Source organism: Gallinula chloropus (assembly GCF_964237585.1).
Source record: "Gallinula chloropus genome assembly, chromosome: 1".
Taxonomy (NCBI): Eukaryota; Metazoa; Chordata; class Aves; order Gruiformes; family Rallidae; genus Gallinula; species Gallinula chloropus.
Window position 1 is genome coordinate 26913312 of NC_140085.1, and position 16975 is coordinate 26930286.

At 40.6% G+C, this 16975-nt stretch overlaps 1 protein-coding gene across 3 annotated transcripts in view; it reads left to right on the forward strand.

Moving 5' to 3' along the window:
• Positions 1–16975, forward strand: part of DGKI (diacylglycerol kinase iota) — a gene marked incomplete at both ends in the record, with an annotated part of 219496 nt that overhangs the window by 172540 nt on the left and 29981 nt on the right. For all 3 annotated transcript variants that reach the window (XM_084261008.1, XM_084261009.1, XM_084261010.1), the window contains one exon: positions 15782–15807. In XM_084261008.1, the coding sequence (XP_084117134.1) occupies positions 15782–15807 (26 nt within the window). The remainder of the gene's footprint in view (positions 1–15781; positions 15808–16975) is intronic.

Here is a 16975-nt window from a genome sequence, read left to right on the forward strand (position 1 = left end):
CAATTTCTGTGATGGAATTTCTGAGTGATGCAGATCTACAAAATGCTTCACAAATAGCCAGTAACAACATTCTGTGCATGCCCACTGTGAAGTGGGATGGGTTCCCAGGAGGCCATTGTGAGGAGACTTTGAAAGAGAGTGAATGACTGGAAATTGAGAAATGGGCCTTCTGTGTGCCTCAGGTCGTATTACTAAAAGTAATGGAAAATTTGTGTCTGCCTTCATTCTGACTCTCTTTTGCCCAGTTGTGGAATACAGATAATATTGCATTCTCATCTTTGATGAGCACAGTGAGGGTTAATTTCATGGTCACAAGGAACTTGGATGCTATGGGGAGGCTCTGTCAGAGATGCTTAGGAGAAAATTAATCACTTAACATTCGGTGCACAGTTTTGGTAGTGTGGAATAAATAAATCCTGAGACTGTGCAGTGCATATACAAAAGGGCATCAAGCAGGTCTCTACTTAAACACTGAGGCAGAAGTCCAACAGAAGAAAGTAGCAGGTGGCAATGTGATTAAAGGTGTTAAAATCATAGAATCATAGAATGGTCTGGGTTGGAAGGGACCCCAAGAGTTCCAACCTCCCTGCTACAGGCAGGGCCACCAACCTCCAGGCCTGGATCTGTGCAAGATTGCCCAGGGATCCATCCAACCCGGCCTTGAACACTTCCAGGGATGGGGCATCCACCACCTCTCCGGGCAGCCCATTCCAGCACCTCATCACTCTCTCTGTAAAAAACTTCCTCCAAGTATCTAATCTAAACCTTCCTTCCTTTAGCTTTATTCTATTCCCCCTTGTCCTGTCATTGCCTACCCTTTTAAAAAATTGATTCCCCTCCTGTTTTGTATGTTCCCTTGAGGTACTGGAAGGCTGCAATGAGGTCCCCCCACAGCCTTCTCTTCTCCAGGCTGAACAAGCCCAGTTCCCTCAGCCTTTCTTCATAGGGGAGGTAGATGCTTTAGTGCAATAGGGCTGGAGTATGATGCTCAGGTGAAATGAGCTCTGGCATTTCCAAGCTTCTGGGTGCTTGACTTTGCAACCTAAAAAATCTTTCTAACCTGGCATTTCAAAGAAAAATTTTAAAAGCACTGTTGTATTTCAGCAGCTGAAGTAGCTCACAGGTTTTTTATCCCTTCAGAATCCCTTCAGTTTGTCCCTTCAGAAATTATTCTTTAAATGAAACTTGCAGAAAGGATTTTAGCAAGATTCCCAAAAAGGAATGTGGCAGAACATGAAGGGAACAATTCTTCCTGCAGCTGGAGTTCTCATGGCTTTTTTTACTATTAGCTAGTAATACCACCCAGAATTATCAGTCTGCAGTGTTTTACATCTAGTCCAAAATGTTCCATTGCACTTCTAGTTCAAAATGCAATATCCTATAGCCTTTCATTATGGCTAGTCACAAGGGACTTGCTGTGAGAGAATGTCATCGGTTGACCATGGGGGCTGTTTTCTCAATGGTCATTTTTCTCCCAAACCAGGCTTGAGAATGACGCTCCTCAGATGTTGGGAGCAGATTAGATTGCAGTTGGTCACAGTTTGGTGGTAGGCTGCTTAGAGTGTCTCTGGCATCAATATATACACACACACACGCACACACAGCCACTTGTCTATCTCTGTGTGTGTGTGTGTATATATACATAAACCCCTTTAAGATTAAGTAATTATTTCTGAGAAGCGAGGAGAGTAGCTAAAAAGGCAAAGTATGAAAGTAGATCAATAGAGAGATTCAATGAGAGAAGCAAATATATGATCTAAGAATAATTTATGATGTTTGGTGTTGCTTTTGATCACAAGCTGTTGGTGTAAAGAGTAATTTGAACGCAATGGTTTTGAGGCAGGGGTCTTTGTGAAAAGTTACTTATCCTTTGGTTTTTAATTAAGTGAGTTTAATGCTAGTTAATTTTCAAATGGCTTTTGCTCATTGGTATTTCATGTTTTGCTCCCTTTCTGATGGCTCTTTGATGTGTGACCAGTGCTGGAGTGGGCAGGACATGAAACAGCATCCTGATGCAGTAACCAGGAGCTGGGGCAGATCGCAGCTTAATACAAACATCAAATTAGTGAGAACAGGACATAGAAAAAAACCCAAACAACAACAAACCAACAACAGGAAGACAGTTACTTGGACTCTTGGTGCTTGATCATTTAAAAAAGTGAAGTATTCTGGTCTTACTCCACTGAAACATGTAATTGGACTCTTCCTTTGAACAGGAGGGTTTTCATTATTCTGGTTTATTATATTAACAACTGGTGCAGTGAGATGGGGATGACCATTGCCTTGTATACTGCTGTAACCATTGTTGGGCAGGTGTTTCTCTTCCTAGTTAAGTGTTTGTCACCCCGTTATGAGATGAGAGCTAGAAGATTAAATAAAATAATAACCACAACACCATACAAAAATGAAAAGGTGACTATACCTTGGTAGAGGTTTAATCTACGTGTTTTAATTGAAGTAATTAATTTTCCTGTTGTTTGGGCCAGTAACAACTACTCTTTTAGCATCTGTCCAGCTGTGATGGTAATGAGTTTCCAAAGCTGCTAGATGCAGTGTCTGGATCGAGTGCATGGCTCGTGAAGGGTGGGCAAAGGTTGGCCAGAATGCCATCTGGTCCTGTCAGGGAGAGGAAGAAAAAAATGCCTGTAGGGCCTGGACGATGGCTGCAGCCCTTTACATTAAATAGACATTAATTAGCTAGTAATACTACCCAGGCACTGCTTTATGAGGCAATAATAACCTGGTTCCAGAGAGGGAAGAAGAAAAAGGCTGAATGCCAAGTGTTTCAACTCAGCCACAAGAATCAGATCATTGCCCAGGAAATCAGTATGACAGTACAGATGTTACAAAGTGGGTTGGTTTTGGTTTTTTTGAAGAGAAATCTCCGTGTGGTACAAAGAGCATGTTTGCATGTAGAAAGAAAAATGAATCCTCATCTAGTTAAGTAAATATAGAGTTGATTCTTAGGATTTGAATGTGCTAGGCAGGAACTCCCTATTGACAGTGAACCTTTAAAATTTTGAAAGTTGGTGAAGACTTCAAAAATTCAAGTGATTCTGAGAAACTCTTGCATTGGAGAACTCAGTATCAGCTCTTATATAAGCAGTCTGCCCTGGTGTGTAGCAAAATCTGAATTAGTTTTCTGGCTCTATAAGCTGCATTTATAAGATTAAACCATAAGAGTGAAGTGTGAATGTTTTAAACAGCTATTTTTACACCCGTACAAATTACTTTCCTTTGTTTAGAATGCAAGATGAGGCTCCATGGGTACTGATTGCTTTCAAATAAATCTTATTTGAGTGAAAGCATAAATCATCATCACCTCACCTTCGCTGTACACAATTAGAGCATTACAAAATGCAGTGTCTGTTTATGATCAGCTTTCCCTTTTCTTTCTCTTCGATTGTCTTCAATGGTCTTTCAAACAGCCCATAAGGCTTTAAGGTAGTAACTGTGGGGGTCTGATACTGTATTTTGAAAGTTCTCGCTATTGTCAGCCTGAAAAAGACACAACACTTAAAATCCTGTGAACATTCCAGATAGAAGCTATAATTAATCCACCATTAGGAAACTTTTTCTTCAGTTGCTGCTGTAAATCTCCCCTGTCCCTTTTTTGCTGGAGACTTTCTTGACAATGGTGGCACCCATTGTTTTTGTTTATTTAAATAACGAACTTCATGCCCTTTGTCTTCCTGCGGTGAATATGAATTTTCTCCATATACTTCAAGATCTTAGCCACCTTACTCTTTTATTGCAGATTTTCAGTGGGGAAAAAAAGAATAATTCTTGGTTTCCTTTGGAATTCTACCTTGAAGATATGTGCCTGTGGTTCTGAAAAGATGTATTTCTGCCCTTTCTCATTCCCTTAAAAACTTACAATGGGACAATTAAAATCTTGCAGAATTTTGACACCGCTTGAATAATTTGTCTTGAAGCTTCATTTCTTGCCATCCAGAAAAAAATTTCAGCCCGACAAACAATAGGAGGGTTCTTAAAAATGGTGGAATTTGGCTGACAAAAATAGACTGTGTTTTCTCTGTGAGATCCGTATGTTTTTAAAACCAAATCCTTCCAGAAATAATGTGAATCTTTTATTTTCTCTGTATAATCAGTTCAATACAGAGCTACTCAAAACCAGCATGGTTATTTTTATTTTGTGGTGCAATCATTGAATACAAGAACAATCTGGAAACTGTAGCACTGCAGATAGAAAAACTTCCCAGTGAAATTCATACTCTTTCCAGATTGACAGCAAAGAAAAATCTTGCTTATTGCCCACTGCTGCTTTACAGCCTGTGGGATTTCAAATATTTCTTTAAGGATAGTAACTGCTGCAGCTATCTGTTGCAATTTGGAATCTAATTTGAGTATCCAGCTTCTACAATTTTTGTAGAAGTTTTCCTTTTTCCTTCTGCTGCTTATACAGAAGCCTCAGGTACAGCTGTAGATATTAAATATATATGGATTTGTCATGAAACTGGTAATAAGACTTTTACCTCGACAAATATTAATTCACAAATTAGATTTGAGCCTCTTCCATGTTATCCCTTAATTCATGCTCAATGGCTGTAGTTCTAGTGATGTTCATCTCTGTCACAGCCAGGAGAGGAGGAGAGGAGATTTCTGGACATGTTGCATTAGTGGGCACACCTTGACCCAACTTCAGAAAAGAAGAACACAGCTTAGAGAGGAAAGCAGTGCTAAAATGACAGGGGATGGAGAGGAATATTGGGCACCAAAATCTCTTTTCAAGGACTGGCTCACATGAGGGAAGTTTTTGGTATATTCTGAGTGTATCACTTACAGACTGTGTAGGTGAGGTAAACACAATAACAGATGCTCTCAACTCAGGATTCAAGAGGCTTTGTGTTACTTCAGCCACATTGGTACCATCTCAGGGATGTTTTGGGCATGGGAAGATCCTGGCGTTTTGCTCTGATGTCTGAAGCTATGGAAGCCAGACTAGGGAAAGTGTTACCGCAGGCAGTCCCTGCTGTGTCAGGGGATGAGCCATGGCTCTATGGTGACTGCACCCACCAGACCTGAGGGATTTTTGCAAACAGCAAGAACCAGATGGTTCTGGAAATTGTTTAACATGAACTTTCAGATACTTCTGGTGTTGCCCTTAAGTGACTGAATACAAGGAAAACATTATTTAATCACCTCTTCCCCTGTTAATTAGTAGAATTTTTATGTCTCTACTGTCACTACTGCCTTATCTACAACAAACCAGGGTGTAAAAAAAAAATCACATTTTTTACTTATTAAAATTTCCGCAGCAGTGGTTAGTATCTGGTACTTACACATCCTTCTGGCAACCACTCTCCCAGTAATACAGAGCTTTAAGAGATCATCTTTTGCTTCTCTTGGTAACTGTAATTGGAAAAGGAAGAAATCAGAGTTTGGTTTAAATTTGCATGTATGTAGGCTTATTATGTGAATGCAAGGCAAATAATGTTTGTTTTCTTCCAAAATTAATTCTCCAGTCTTTGCTGTGGAGATGCTGAATTGCTAAGGGGTTTTGACAACAGTAGGCACACCTCATGAGGTGGGTTTGTGTTTCTGCTCCTTCAGTATGTGTTGGAAATAGAGTATTTTCTGTAGGATTTTTAAATTTTTTTCTCATTAGTACTTTAAACTGAATAATTCTATTATTCAGAATGTAGCTCCCTGGAGTGGATTGGGTGAGATTTTAGCTTCCCACTGACCTGCCCCCGAGCTCTCAAAATGAGGGCTGTTAATGATTTTTGTAGCATCTCAACACCTGATGTACAGCTGAGGAAATTCACTCTGCTGACAAATTATTTTGGCAGACAGTGACATGCAAAACACTGCTACACACCATGAGACTACAAATTGGCTTCTTCAGAGAGATCTTGCTTCTGACTGGCATCCTGCTCTCTGAAAGGGAAATGCAAGCAGTTCAGCTCTCCTCTTCTCCTTGGGGTGCTTTCAAGCAGCAGAATATGCATATTCTTTGCAAAGGGACCTTCCTACCTGGATGTTGAAAACTCAACTATCACCTAGGTTGAAAATGCTTTCTGAATAGTTCCAGTAGATAAGGGGATGAAAAAGAGTTTTCCTCATGGAATGTAAGTTTATTTGTTGGAGTGTGTTTAAAGGATAAAATTGATGTTGACAGAGTACAGATAGCTGGATGCCTTGATTTTCTTTGAGGAGTATAACAGCTATAAATCTGCTCTCCACTCTGGCTGATAGCAAAAGCTTAATAAGTAGAGGCGTTTATTTCTTTGCTTAGGGTTTTTTTTTCTCTTACTACAACACTTTCCTTATCCTTTTTCCCCCTTTCCTTCCATCCTTGCTTTCTTGCTTTAGCCCCTGATTGAGAAGCAGAATCTGCACTGAGTAATAAATCTACAGCAAAGAAGACAGGGAACATATCAACACAATCACTTTTTGTACCCTTGTCTTCCATTTGGCTGGGTAAAAGAAAACGACATTTGATAATTCGATCTTCGGGGCCTACTGCTTTCCTGCAAGCATCAGGCAAGTGGTAACTGTGCCTGGCCAAAGAAGGGTAGAGGAGAGTGTGAAGCTGATGATGCCACTGTAGATTGTGAATATCCCTCTCTCCAGCTTTATGGAGTGGAAACAGCAGACCTATGGCCCCAAGTGACAGCAAAGGCACCAGAACAGGTGCTAGTTGGGTTTACTGAAGTGATATAGGATGATTGACAGAAAAAAAGCATGTATTTTTCTGTTAAGTGCTGCTTTAATAAATATAGGGTGAATATCCTCCAGCACAGTAGGCTTCCGGCCCAGTAAAAGCTGGAGAAGTGAACCTTGTAGGTTTAGGTAATATGTATCTCTGTATTCATGCATACTTGTTACTTATTTGTAAGAGCTGAATGAAGAAAAAAAAACCCCAAAATCCCAAACACATCCCAGTCCTAGTTTTCTGAGCATTTCATAGCAATAGCAAGCCTGTGTCCGTGTGCTCTGTCCCTGCCATAAGGAGCTGCCATCTGCTCAGAGAGGAGACTGGTTCTTAATGTGCTCTCACTCAGTACCAAGCTGTTTCATCAAAGCCAAAATTAATATGCTTCAGGGCACAGGTATGTGAAACAGTCCTGTACATATGTAACACACACATGGGAATTCATAGCGTGCCCAAGCTTTCACCCTAGCACGTGTCATAATATGCATTCAGACTCAATTTGTCAATACCCTGTCCATATTCCTCAGTTCTGGTTTGATAGGCTTCCAAAGAGAATAGAAATGTAGTTTGGTAAGATAATTGCTCTAGACTATCACACAAAAGTACTATGTTGCCTGAGTCGACGGTATTAAACTCAAAAAAGTCAAACCTTTGCTAACTTTCTCCAATTCTCCAATGCAGGGAGCTGCTCTTCCATGTCTAGGGTGCACATCCTAGGTCCCCTGGATGCAGGCTTATATGTCAGGGAACAGGAGGTACTGACTTTACTTAAAATGTCTGCCAAAGGATTTGGTGAGAGGAGAAAATTCTGAAGGCTTAAAAGTGTTCAAATGGAGACAGAGAAAATTTTTCCCTGCTTCCTTACTGCTCTTCTGTACTGGGAAAGGAGCAGTAAAACCCACAGCTTTGTCTTAGTAGCTGAGACTGAGTGAGCATTTAGCAGTTCTGGCACAGAGGTGTGTGCAAGGGAGGAAAATACATGGGGAGCAGGGCCGTAATTCAGAGCCTTGCTGAGGTTCCTGGCAGCACTGATGCCCATGGGCACACAGGGACAGATGGACCTGGCTAAATTATGCCAGAAACAGAGGTGGCTTGAAGCCAGCATAACTCTGACTCCTAGATTCTTGTTTCTGTGCCATGTGTCTCAAAACGTAGCTCAAAATAATATCTGAAACTTCCATTACAAGTTTTATTCTTCATTAATTACTGTACAGCAGGGGTGTAAAGAACTCAGTAATTCTGCTTTGCTTAGGATCATAGAAGGACCTGTGTGTTATGCACATTAACTGAGATGGTCTGGGGTTCTTTTAGAAGGTGACGAACAAGTGAGGGTTGCTTAGTGCAGAGCACTTGTGAAAATCAGAATGCTTATTTATAAACATAATTGCAAGAATCTGTTTCTGAGCAATTCCTGTGTTTCAGTCTCTCTTCTCCTAAAGCTATTAAAGGGTATTTATTAGTAGTGACTCATTTGCTTTGTGATAATGAACACACCATTTAGGGTAGCTTCTAGATTGTTTAGAAACCCAGACTGGTTTAAGATTATTTGGGAGGTATCTCAAGATACCAAGCAGCTTATGTGCTTTATCTCAATCTAACCTGAGGGCCAGGTGAGGTTTATCTGATATGTTTGCAGTGTGGCTGTCATAGCTTTGTGCTTGCCAAAATAATTCCTTTATCTGGGTTATATTAAAAGTTGAAGTCAGAGCAAAAAATTTTTTAATTTTTTTGAAAAAGTTGAAGTACATAGATCTACTGTTGAGAAAAGGGGTCAGATGATTTGTTACCTGATTGTTTCTAATGATTATTTTTGAAATTATTTTGCCTTTCATGTAAGATGTTAAAACAATGCAGATACCCAGTCCCTTTAGTTTAGTTCCTGTCCCAGGTCTTTAAGAGCTGTTTCAAACAAAACAAAGTCCTTTGACAACCCGTTTGTTGTTTTACCACAGTAATGCATGGTGTGCATAGATCCCACTTTATTTTCTTTAGAGTGTATTTTGCCCAGGGGGGTTGTGGAGTCTCCTTCCCTGGAGATACTCAAGACCCGGCTGGATGCCTACCTGTGTGATGTGTCCTAAGGAACCTGTTTTGGCAGGGGGCTTGGACTCGATGATCTCTTGAGGTCCCTTCCAACCCCCATGGTTCTGTGATATCTCTCTCCTCCTTTTTTAAATCAAGGTTAATCATATTCGGGTTTACAACTCATTTTGCAATAAAATCTTTTATTCTCTACTTAAGCAGCAATTCCCAGGCAACTCCTCTGGGTGTCAGCACAACTTCAGGTATAGCTGCATTGTGGCTCTCCAAGCCTTCATTCAAAGCATTCCGCAGCTGATAGAGACAAAAAAGAGTAGTTAGAGGTAAAAAGGTAGACATTAGTAAGAAAAGATATGGAAAACATAAGGGGCACAGACATGCTTGAGACACAGCAAGGAATACATCTGAGCCGCCCTTGTGTTCCTAAGAAGCACCAAGCTACGTTCCTGTATGTTGGAGTTCTTGTGAACAGCCCAAGGCAACGGTTTATGTGCAAGGTAAAGATTGAGGCTGCTGAAGGGAGTTACAGAGATGCCAGAAAATGTATTGATCTGTGCCTTTAGCGCAGGTAGGAAAAAAATTAGACTCTCTGGTTTGCCATTACAGATTAAGGGAACACTTCCAAATGGATTTCTGCAAAATAATAAATAACTTGAATGGAATTTTTTTAGATACAGGGAGCATTGCTGGTCAGTGTTTTCCCACGTGTGTGACACAGTATGGCCATTGTGTATGAGAAATATTTGAGAGGAAATAATGGCAGGAATGTTGGGATAGTAAAAGCAGAAGGCTTTATAGAGAGACTCATAGAATTGCAGAAAAATTTAGGTTGGGAAGGACCTCTGAAGGTCATCTAATCCAAACCCTCACTCCAAGTAGGTCCAGTTAGATGAAGTTGTTCAGAGCCTTGACTAGATGAATTTTGAATGTCTGCAAAGCTGGAGACTCAACAATCTGTCTGTATAATCTGTTCTTCTCCTGTTTGGTCATCCATGTAGTGAAAACATTTTTTTCTAATATCCAATCTGAATTACTCACTTGTGACTTGCTTCTCTTTCCCCTCCATCTTCAAGCAAACTCTGACTCCATCTTCTTTATACTTTCCTGTTAGTTGCCTTCACCATGCTGTGGCCCTTTGTGGAACTCATTCCAGTGTGTCAATGTCTGTCTTGTTCTCAGGTCTCGCAAGTACTGAGTAGAAGGTAAAAATCATTTCCATCATCCTTATGGCAGTGCTCTTGCAGGGAGCTCTGCTGACGGATGTTCAACTTGTGCTCTGCTAACACCCCACATCCTTTTCTGCAAAGCTGCTTTCCAGCTATTAGGCCCCAGCCTGTGCTGTTGCATGGATTTATTCCTCCTGAGATGCAGGACTTTCCATTTACCTTTGTTGTATGTGCTAGGTTGCTGCTAGCAACCTTCTTCAACCTGTCAGGGTCATTGACTTGAGCATGTATGAGGTCAAGGTGGAAAAGTAGGGAAGTTCTCAGCAATTCTTTTGATTGGTTGGTTTGGTTTTTTTGGTTTGTTTGTTTTTGTGTTCCCCCCATGAAGTGCCCAGGCTGAGCATTGTCTTTAATTGTTTGGCTCCTCCAAGCAGGAGATGGTGAGGGACCAGGAAAGCAAGCAGTTCTGCCTTTCTGCCAGTAAGATATGAGTCACTCTCTGCACCTGGGAGTACAGGGGACTCGCCAGTCCCAGAGGTATTGATCCAGATTGCTGAATGAGGGGGTTTCCTCACCTTTATTTTAAAAATACTTTATGTGCTAAAAGTTGTCTTTGATTACAATCAGAGAATACATAAATAAATCCCGATAGGGATGCTGCTTCCAGTTATGAAGAGATGCACATGCAAAATGGGAAGGCATAGGTTTAATCTGAAAGCTCTTTCCCTCCTCTTGTCAGAAGCAGCTATTGTCAGACTGAATTAGAAAGTTTGCAGAAATACATCGCTTAAGCAGGGAAAAAAGGGAATGGTCATAAAACCCAGCAGAATTGCTGCACACAGATTGTTATTTGGCCTTTAAATTGTAAATGGCTGGTTTTAAATAGGCCCAGTGCAGATGGTTTCTGCTACAGGTTTATTGATTAAAATAGCTGCTTTACATCAGCTCTGGGTTTGTTTCTCCAGAGGCTTTTGTCTTCATGAATAATGTACCCATTTGCTGAAATTTTGTTAGAATTCATCCGCTAGAGGCTGGCTGTATTTCTCTAGGTTCCTAAGCCTCAGTTGACTAGGCTCAAAATTGTGAGAGTCCCTGCCCTTCCCTCCTTAGAAATGAATATTCCCTCTTCCACTCTTCCAGTGCTGAATAAATCTAGTGCTTGCACATTGGCGAGTGCACTTGGAAACAGCTGTGAGTGTTAGGCTGTTTGGGAAAGGCTTGTATGATACTGAAGTCTGTTTTGGCTATGCTGGGAATTAGATTTTTGCCAGCAATTGATCCTGTGAGTGGAAAAATTCCAGTGAGCTTTGGATCACACCATTAAATCTGAGGCACAGTGCTGTTTTAGGTGGGCATGTCTCATGCCTTCGGTATTGTAAGTGTTCCAATTTGCTGGAAGCATCTGGTGAACGTTGAGTAGGGGCTTTTTACATTATCATTCAGGCTTTTTTATGCATTTCTAAATATTGTTATCTTTGGGCAACCTGTTGGAGTGGATGGTGTCCCTGCCCATGGCAGAGGGGTTGGAACTAGATTATCCTAAATGTCCCTTCCAACACAAACCATTCTGTGATTCTATGATTTCTTGGGAGATCCTTCTGCACACTTTTTTGTTAAGCACAAAAGGTATTACTTTTCTTGCATCGGGAGTGGTGGAAAAAGCAACATGCAGCCTCTCTTTGCAGACTGAGGCTTGCAAGTGGTGTTATCTCTTCTGATGAGAACTTGCCACTCTGCAACAGGAGAACACTATTGCAGGATCTATAGGCAAAGGAGAAGTATGAACATCACGGAAAGAAAATGACGACATACGTCCCCTTCTCCTTCCTTTAGATCCCCTTCCCCTATCATCACAGTAATATTTGTCTTCCTCTTAAATACAGCAATAGATCTTCATAAAGCATCTGTCAAACCAGGGCAGGAAAAAAGTCAGATTAATGCCTTTGGTGAAAATATTTAAAATTAGGCTTCCCTTTCATACTTACACATGGGAAGAGAGCACTGTTAGTGGAAGAGCTAATTTAATTCTATGATTCTAGAAATGCAGCCAGTCGTAGACAATCTGGCCTGTTTTTACTCTTTTGGGAAGGGGGGTGTGTGTGTGTGTGGAGGGGTGGTGGTGACGAGCCTTTTTTCTACAAGTTAATTTTACACCAAGATAAAACCAGGAAAAAATACCAGTTGATGTAAAAGAAATCAAGCAGTTCTATTCTGAATTGGCCAAGAAAGGGATATTGCAATGTTGGGGGATTTTGAGGGGTTGTTTTATTTTAGATCTTTAAACAAAATTAATAAAAATCTCTTTAAGATTTCAGTTGGCAAAGTGTCTTGATCTGAGGTCTCACCTGGGTCTTGACAGCATATTATTTTTTCTGAAGTATCTCTGACTTGCTTCCACTTTTTTTTTTTAAGGCATGGAGGCTGTGAGAATGATAACTTGCTTCTTTATGACAGTCAAACACACAGCTAAAATCACACTCAGAGGGCAGCTGACAGGTGCTAGATGGATGGTTACTGTGTGGATGTTAGCAGCTGAGAATCCCTCCTTCTCAGGACACCTGTGTGGTGACCAGTGCTGCCACAGTATCTCTCTCACACCTCTCACAGAACTCGGAGAAAGATGTGTGACCGGAAATATGAGCATCTACTGGATCTTTTCTTCTGTCAGGAAAGCCCCCTGTGGCTGCAGAGAGAGTGTATGTGGTTTAAAGCAGGTCATTAGACTTTCTTTCTTTCCTCCCTTAGAGGCTGTCATAAGCACTGGGTAGACGAGACAATGCATAAAATGCCCAACACTGTTAGTGTGGAATTTTCAGCAGCCTTACGCTATAGTTACAACAAGGCTCCCCTTGGTGTAGTTAAGACAGTACTTGAATGGCTTGGGAAAAAAATCCCTCCTGCTAAAACATATGGCCCAAAATTGTAGAAGAACATTGCAAGTCATCTCCACTCTTTGGCAAAATACTTTGTTAGTAGTGGAACAAAGGAAGCCTAGATTGTTATGGTTAAACCTGTGGTATCTCCAATGGTGGAGGCTCTTGAGGCTTTCCTGTGGCAGAGATATTCAAAACCTCTTTGTGTCTTTGCAGACAGAAAGTTTGAGTTTATGCTATCTTGTTTCCTTGTGAAAGCAGGAACTGGCTGTCCAACCCCTCTCTTAATGATGGGTGAAATGAGCCAACGGGCTCAAACTTTATTAGAGTGAGGCAGAGAGGTGCATGTCAAAATATTGTCATTACGTAAACCTTAGTTTCTTGTGATACCCGGCTACACAGTTCCAAAAGATGCTTGATGAAGCCTTTCAGATGAAAACACTGCTGGTAGCAAATGTAGAACCTGTTAGATTTCTCACCTTTCGACCCCTGTGTTCAAGGCATACAGTAAAGGAAGTGTTTCAAAGAATCCATACTAATTTTGGGCACACTAAATATGCAGAAACATATTTTTCATCTCTCTCTTCAATGTTTTAATCAAGGAGGCAGTGGTATTCCAATAGTATCTCTCCTGTTGTTGTTGCTTTAAGGAGCTAATGACATCTGTTTTACCAGGCATGAAGAGCAGCCAAATTATAGGATAATCTGTACTGTTTATTGTTTCAAATAAAGATTTGAAAGGTGATGAAACTGTGTAATTAAGAAACAAAACAAAGGAATAAATTCAACTGTTGCTGTGGGATACTGTGTTAGCAATGGCTGGAGAATCAAGAAATGTGAGCTAAGGAATCTGGCATGACTTCTTCATATAAAACTATCCCAGAATCACAGAACTGTAGGGATTGAAAGGGACCTGCAGAGATCATCGGGTCCAACCTCTCTACCTAAGCAGGTTCCCCAGGACAGGTCACACAGGTAGGGTCCAGATGGGTCTTGAATATCTCCACAGAAGGAGAACTCACAACCCCCCTGGGAAGCCCATTCTAGTGCTATTTTTGAATACCTAAAAAATTGCACCCAAAATGGCCTATTCTGCACTGTTTAAGCTTGTAGAACACTCAATGTTGAGTTTTGACCTTCAGAAGAGGTTCTTCTGGGGACTGGGGAGAAAGATCTGTAACTGACTGGTCAAAGCATGGGGACAGAGTCCTAGTGATGCCTGCTAACCCTCTGGGTTACCTGTATTCCTACTGTATTTCCACAGACATGGCTGAAGCACAAGGGCAGAGCTAGACTGGTTGGCAGCAGAACAGGATACATGCCTAGGATGTTCAGCAGCAATCACAGGATTTAATGGGAGTAGAGGATTAATTAATTCTGATCTATACAGACACATTGGCTTCTTGCACAGTCAGAATCTTAATTAGGCAATCACATTTTTTCCTTTCACAGTGTCCATTGCTCCAGCTGTGCTGTAACTCTTTCCTCTCTTTCTTTGCAAATCTCTCCTTTTTTAAAACTACAAATTTGCATACCTCATTAGGAAAGTTTCCTTCTTTTCTTTCTATCTTTCCTGTTTGCACCTACATATTTGCATATCTGCTTCTGATGTCCTATAATACCTCAACCTTAATTTTCAGACCCCTGTTATGGAATGAGATCACGACTCCTTCCTCAGCTCTTTTATTCCCTAAATCCGGGGTTTCTAACCCTTCTTCCCCCTGCCTTCAACTCGCAGCTCCTGCTGACTCAGTTAAATATACATGTGCTCTTTTCCCTTTTGTTCCTTCTTTTCTCTTCACCCTTCTGTGGCTGCTTTTCTTATGGCAGCTTTGATCTGCTTGCTAGGAACACTAACATTTTAAAATCTTTAGTAATTTGTTATTTTTGTCCATTGGTGTAACATTAAATATATCTTGGAAAGGAAGTGTGGGTTGTCTCATTCACCGCAGGAAGAAACTCATTGTTTCCTGGGTGGGGAGGCTATATGTGCAGTTGAAAATCTTTGCTGGAGAAACATTGATGCAATGTAGCAGTCCACTGTGTGTGGTCAATCTGGTGGTACATCCCAGGTTTGGGTGTACAGTTAGCCCCAGTTTTGCTAAGCCAAGATACTGCAGCAAAAAGAAAAAATGGAGGACAAAAACTTTTACACTTCTTCATAGTTTGTATATAAATATATAAAAATGTTTCACCCACCTCGTTGTGGGTGCTGACCAAAAGGATGAGGAGTGTAATCATTAGTGATGGGAGCTGTGTCACAAATCCCTGGAATTCAACAAGGACACTGAGAGGTTCCTATGTTTTATAATGCCTCGCTCTCTTGGAGTATTAACAGAGGCGTAAGCCACAGCTTAGGGTGTCATGTAAATCTCATGTTGCTGCTGTTATGTTGCTTTTTAATCTTTTTACTGTATTTTCATCTGTCCAGGCTTTTAATTTTTCTTTCTTTCTTTTTTTTCCCATCTTTTTATGTTGCTTTTGTGAAGATGGCATGAACTGTTATTAATTGTCACTACTATTTTATGGTATCCACTACCTTGATTAGTGGTAAGAAAAATAGTTAACGTGAATTCCCTTGAAGCTACAGTTTCTTCAACTACACTTACCTGTGAGGTTTTCTTCTGGCCCAAACTTAATTATGGTCCCTTCAATAATGTCTGGAGGATCATGATTTTCTCATCAATAATTTCACCTTTTTCCAACAGTAACAGTAGTAGATAAGGGTTTTTTTGCCAAGTACCTATGGAAAGAATCCTTAATAGTACAGTTAACAGCTCCTTTATGGACATAACTCCATATGGCTACTCTGGTCTGCAGAACCTGCTGCTAGAGTACACCCCTGGTCCTTTCTGCACTTTTCATGTCAGGTGCCTTTTAGCCCTCTCTTCTACCGAATAAAGAATAAAACTTAAGAATAAAACCTTCAAATTCCTCCATATTCCGTTTCCCACAGTGACATTGAACCTTATCTGTGGCCTTTTCATATCAAAGTTTGACTGGACTTTGTTGTTTTATTCCAGGTCACCTGTCTCTTCAGAAGATCAAGGTAAGATCTGTGTTATAGATACTAATAACATATTATAAATGAGACTAAATATTAGATAGTAAACTATATTTTAACACAATTGTGGAGAAAAGTTACTTTGTAAAAATTAAACTTTGATGTTGCTCATTGTTCACCCCTAAACATCAAATGCTTGTTCATTTATTTGAGTTAGGTGGGACTGGCAGAAGTTAAGGCTGTGTTGAGTTATTTGTAAACTGAATCTCAATCAGATGGAACTCATGTGCAAGTGTTTGCAATTGTTTCACACAACTAAGGTTTCACTTATGAAACATTAGGTGTAGACTTAAAGGATGATATATGGGTTTTGTGAAGATAAGCTGATCTCTTAAGATTCTTATAGGACAGCGCCTCTGTAGCAGAGGAGAGTATATTGTGCTTTAAAGGCTTGAACCCCATGTTATCTTGGGTTACCACTAAAGCCAGTTAGGTAACTATCATGGTTTACTCTGGTTGGCAGCTGAAACAACCACACAGATGTTTGCTCACTTGTCACCCCTCCCAGTGAGATGGGAAGACAATTGGAAAAAAAAAAAAAAGGAAAATGTGTGGGTTGTGATAAAGACAGTTTAATGCTTTTAGAATTCCCCACCTCCCAGCTCACTCTGCAGTTATATACTGAGCATGGTGTCATATGGTATGGAATATCCCTTTGGCTGATTTGGCTCAGCATCCTGGCTGTGTTCGCTCCCAGCTTCTTGAACACTCCCCATCTTCTCACTGGCAGGGCAGCCTAAGAAACTGAAAAGTCCTCGACTGCTTGACAAAACCTAAAATATTAGTGTGTGATCAACATAATTCTCATCCTAAATCCAACCCCCAGCACTACAACAGCTGCTAAGAAGAAAATTAACTCTATCCCTGCTGAAATCAGGACAGTAGCATGGTATGGAACTTCTACATGTAAAAATCTCATGGCTTGAGTAGCAGGAGTTGCAGGTTATGGTAATATGCTTACTGTGAAGGAGACTAAGGATCTGATATTTCCCTGTGGACTAAAAGGGAGTTTGCAGTGACTAGCTGGATAATGACTTGACAGACTTTGGTGCTTAGAGCTAAGTGGTATAAGTATCCCTCTAGAGTACATTAAAGTATGGTTGTACTGGTACTGAAATCCAGAAACATAGTACAAATGAGGTGGCAATTGCAC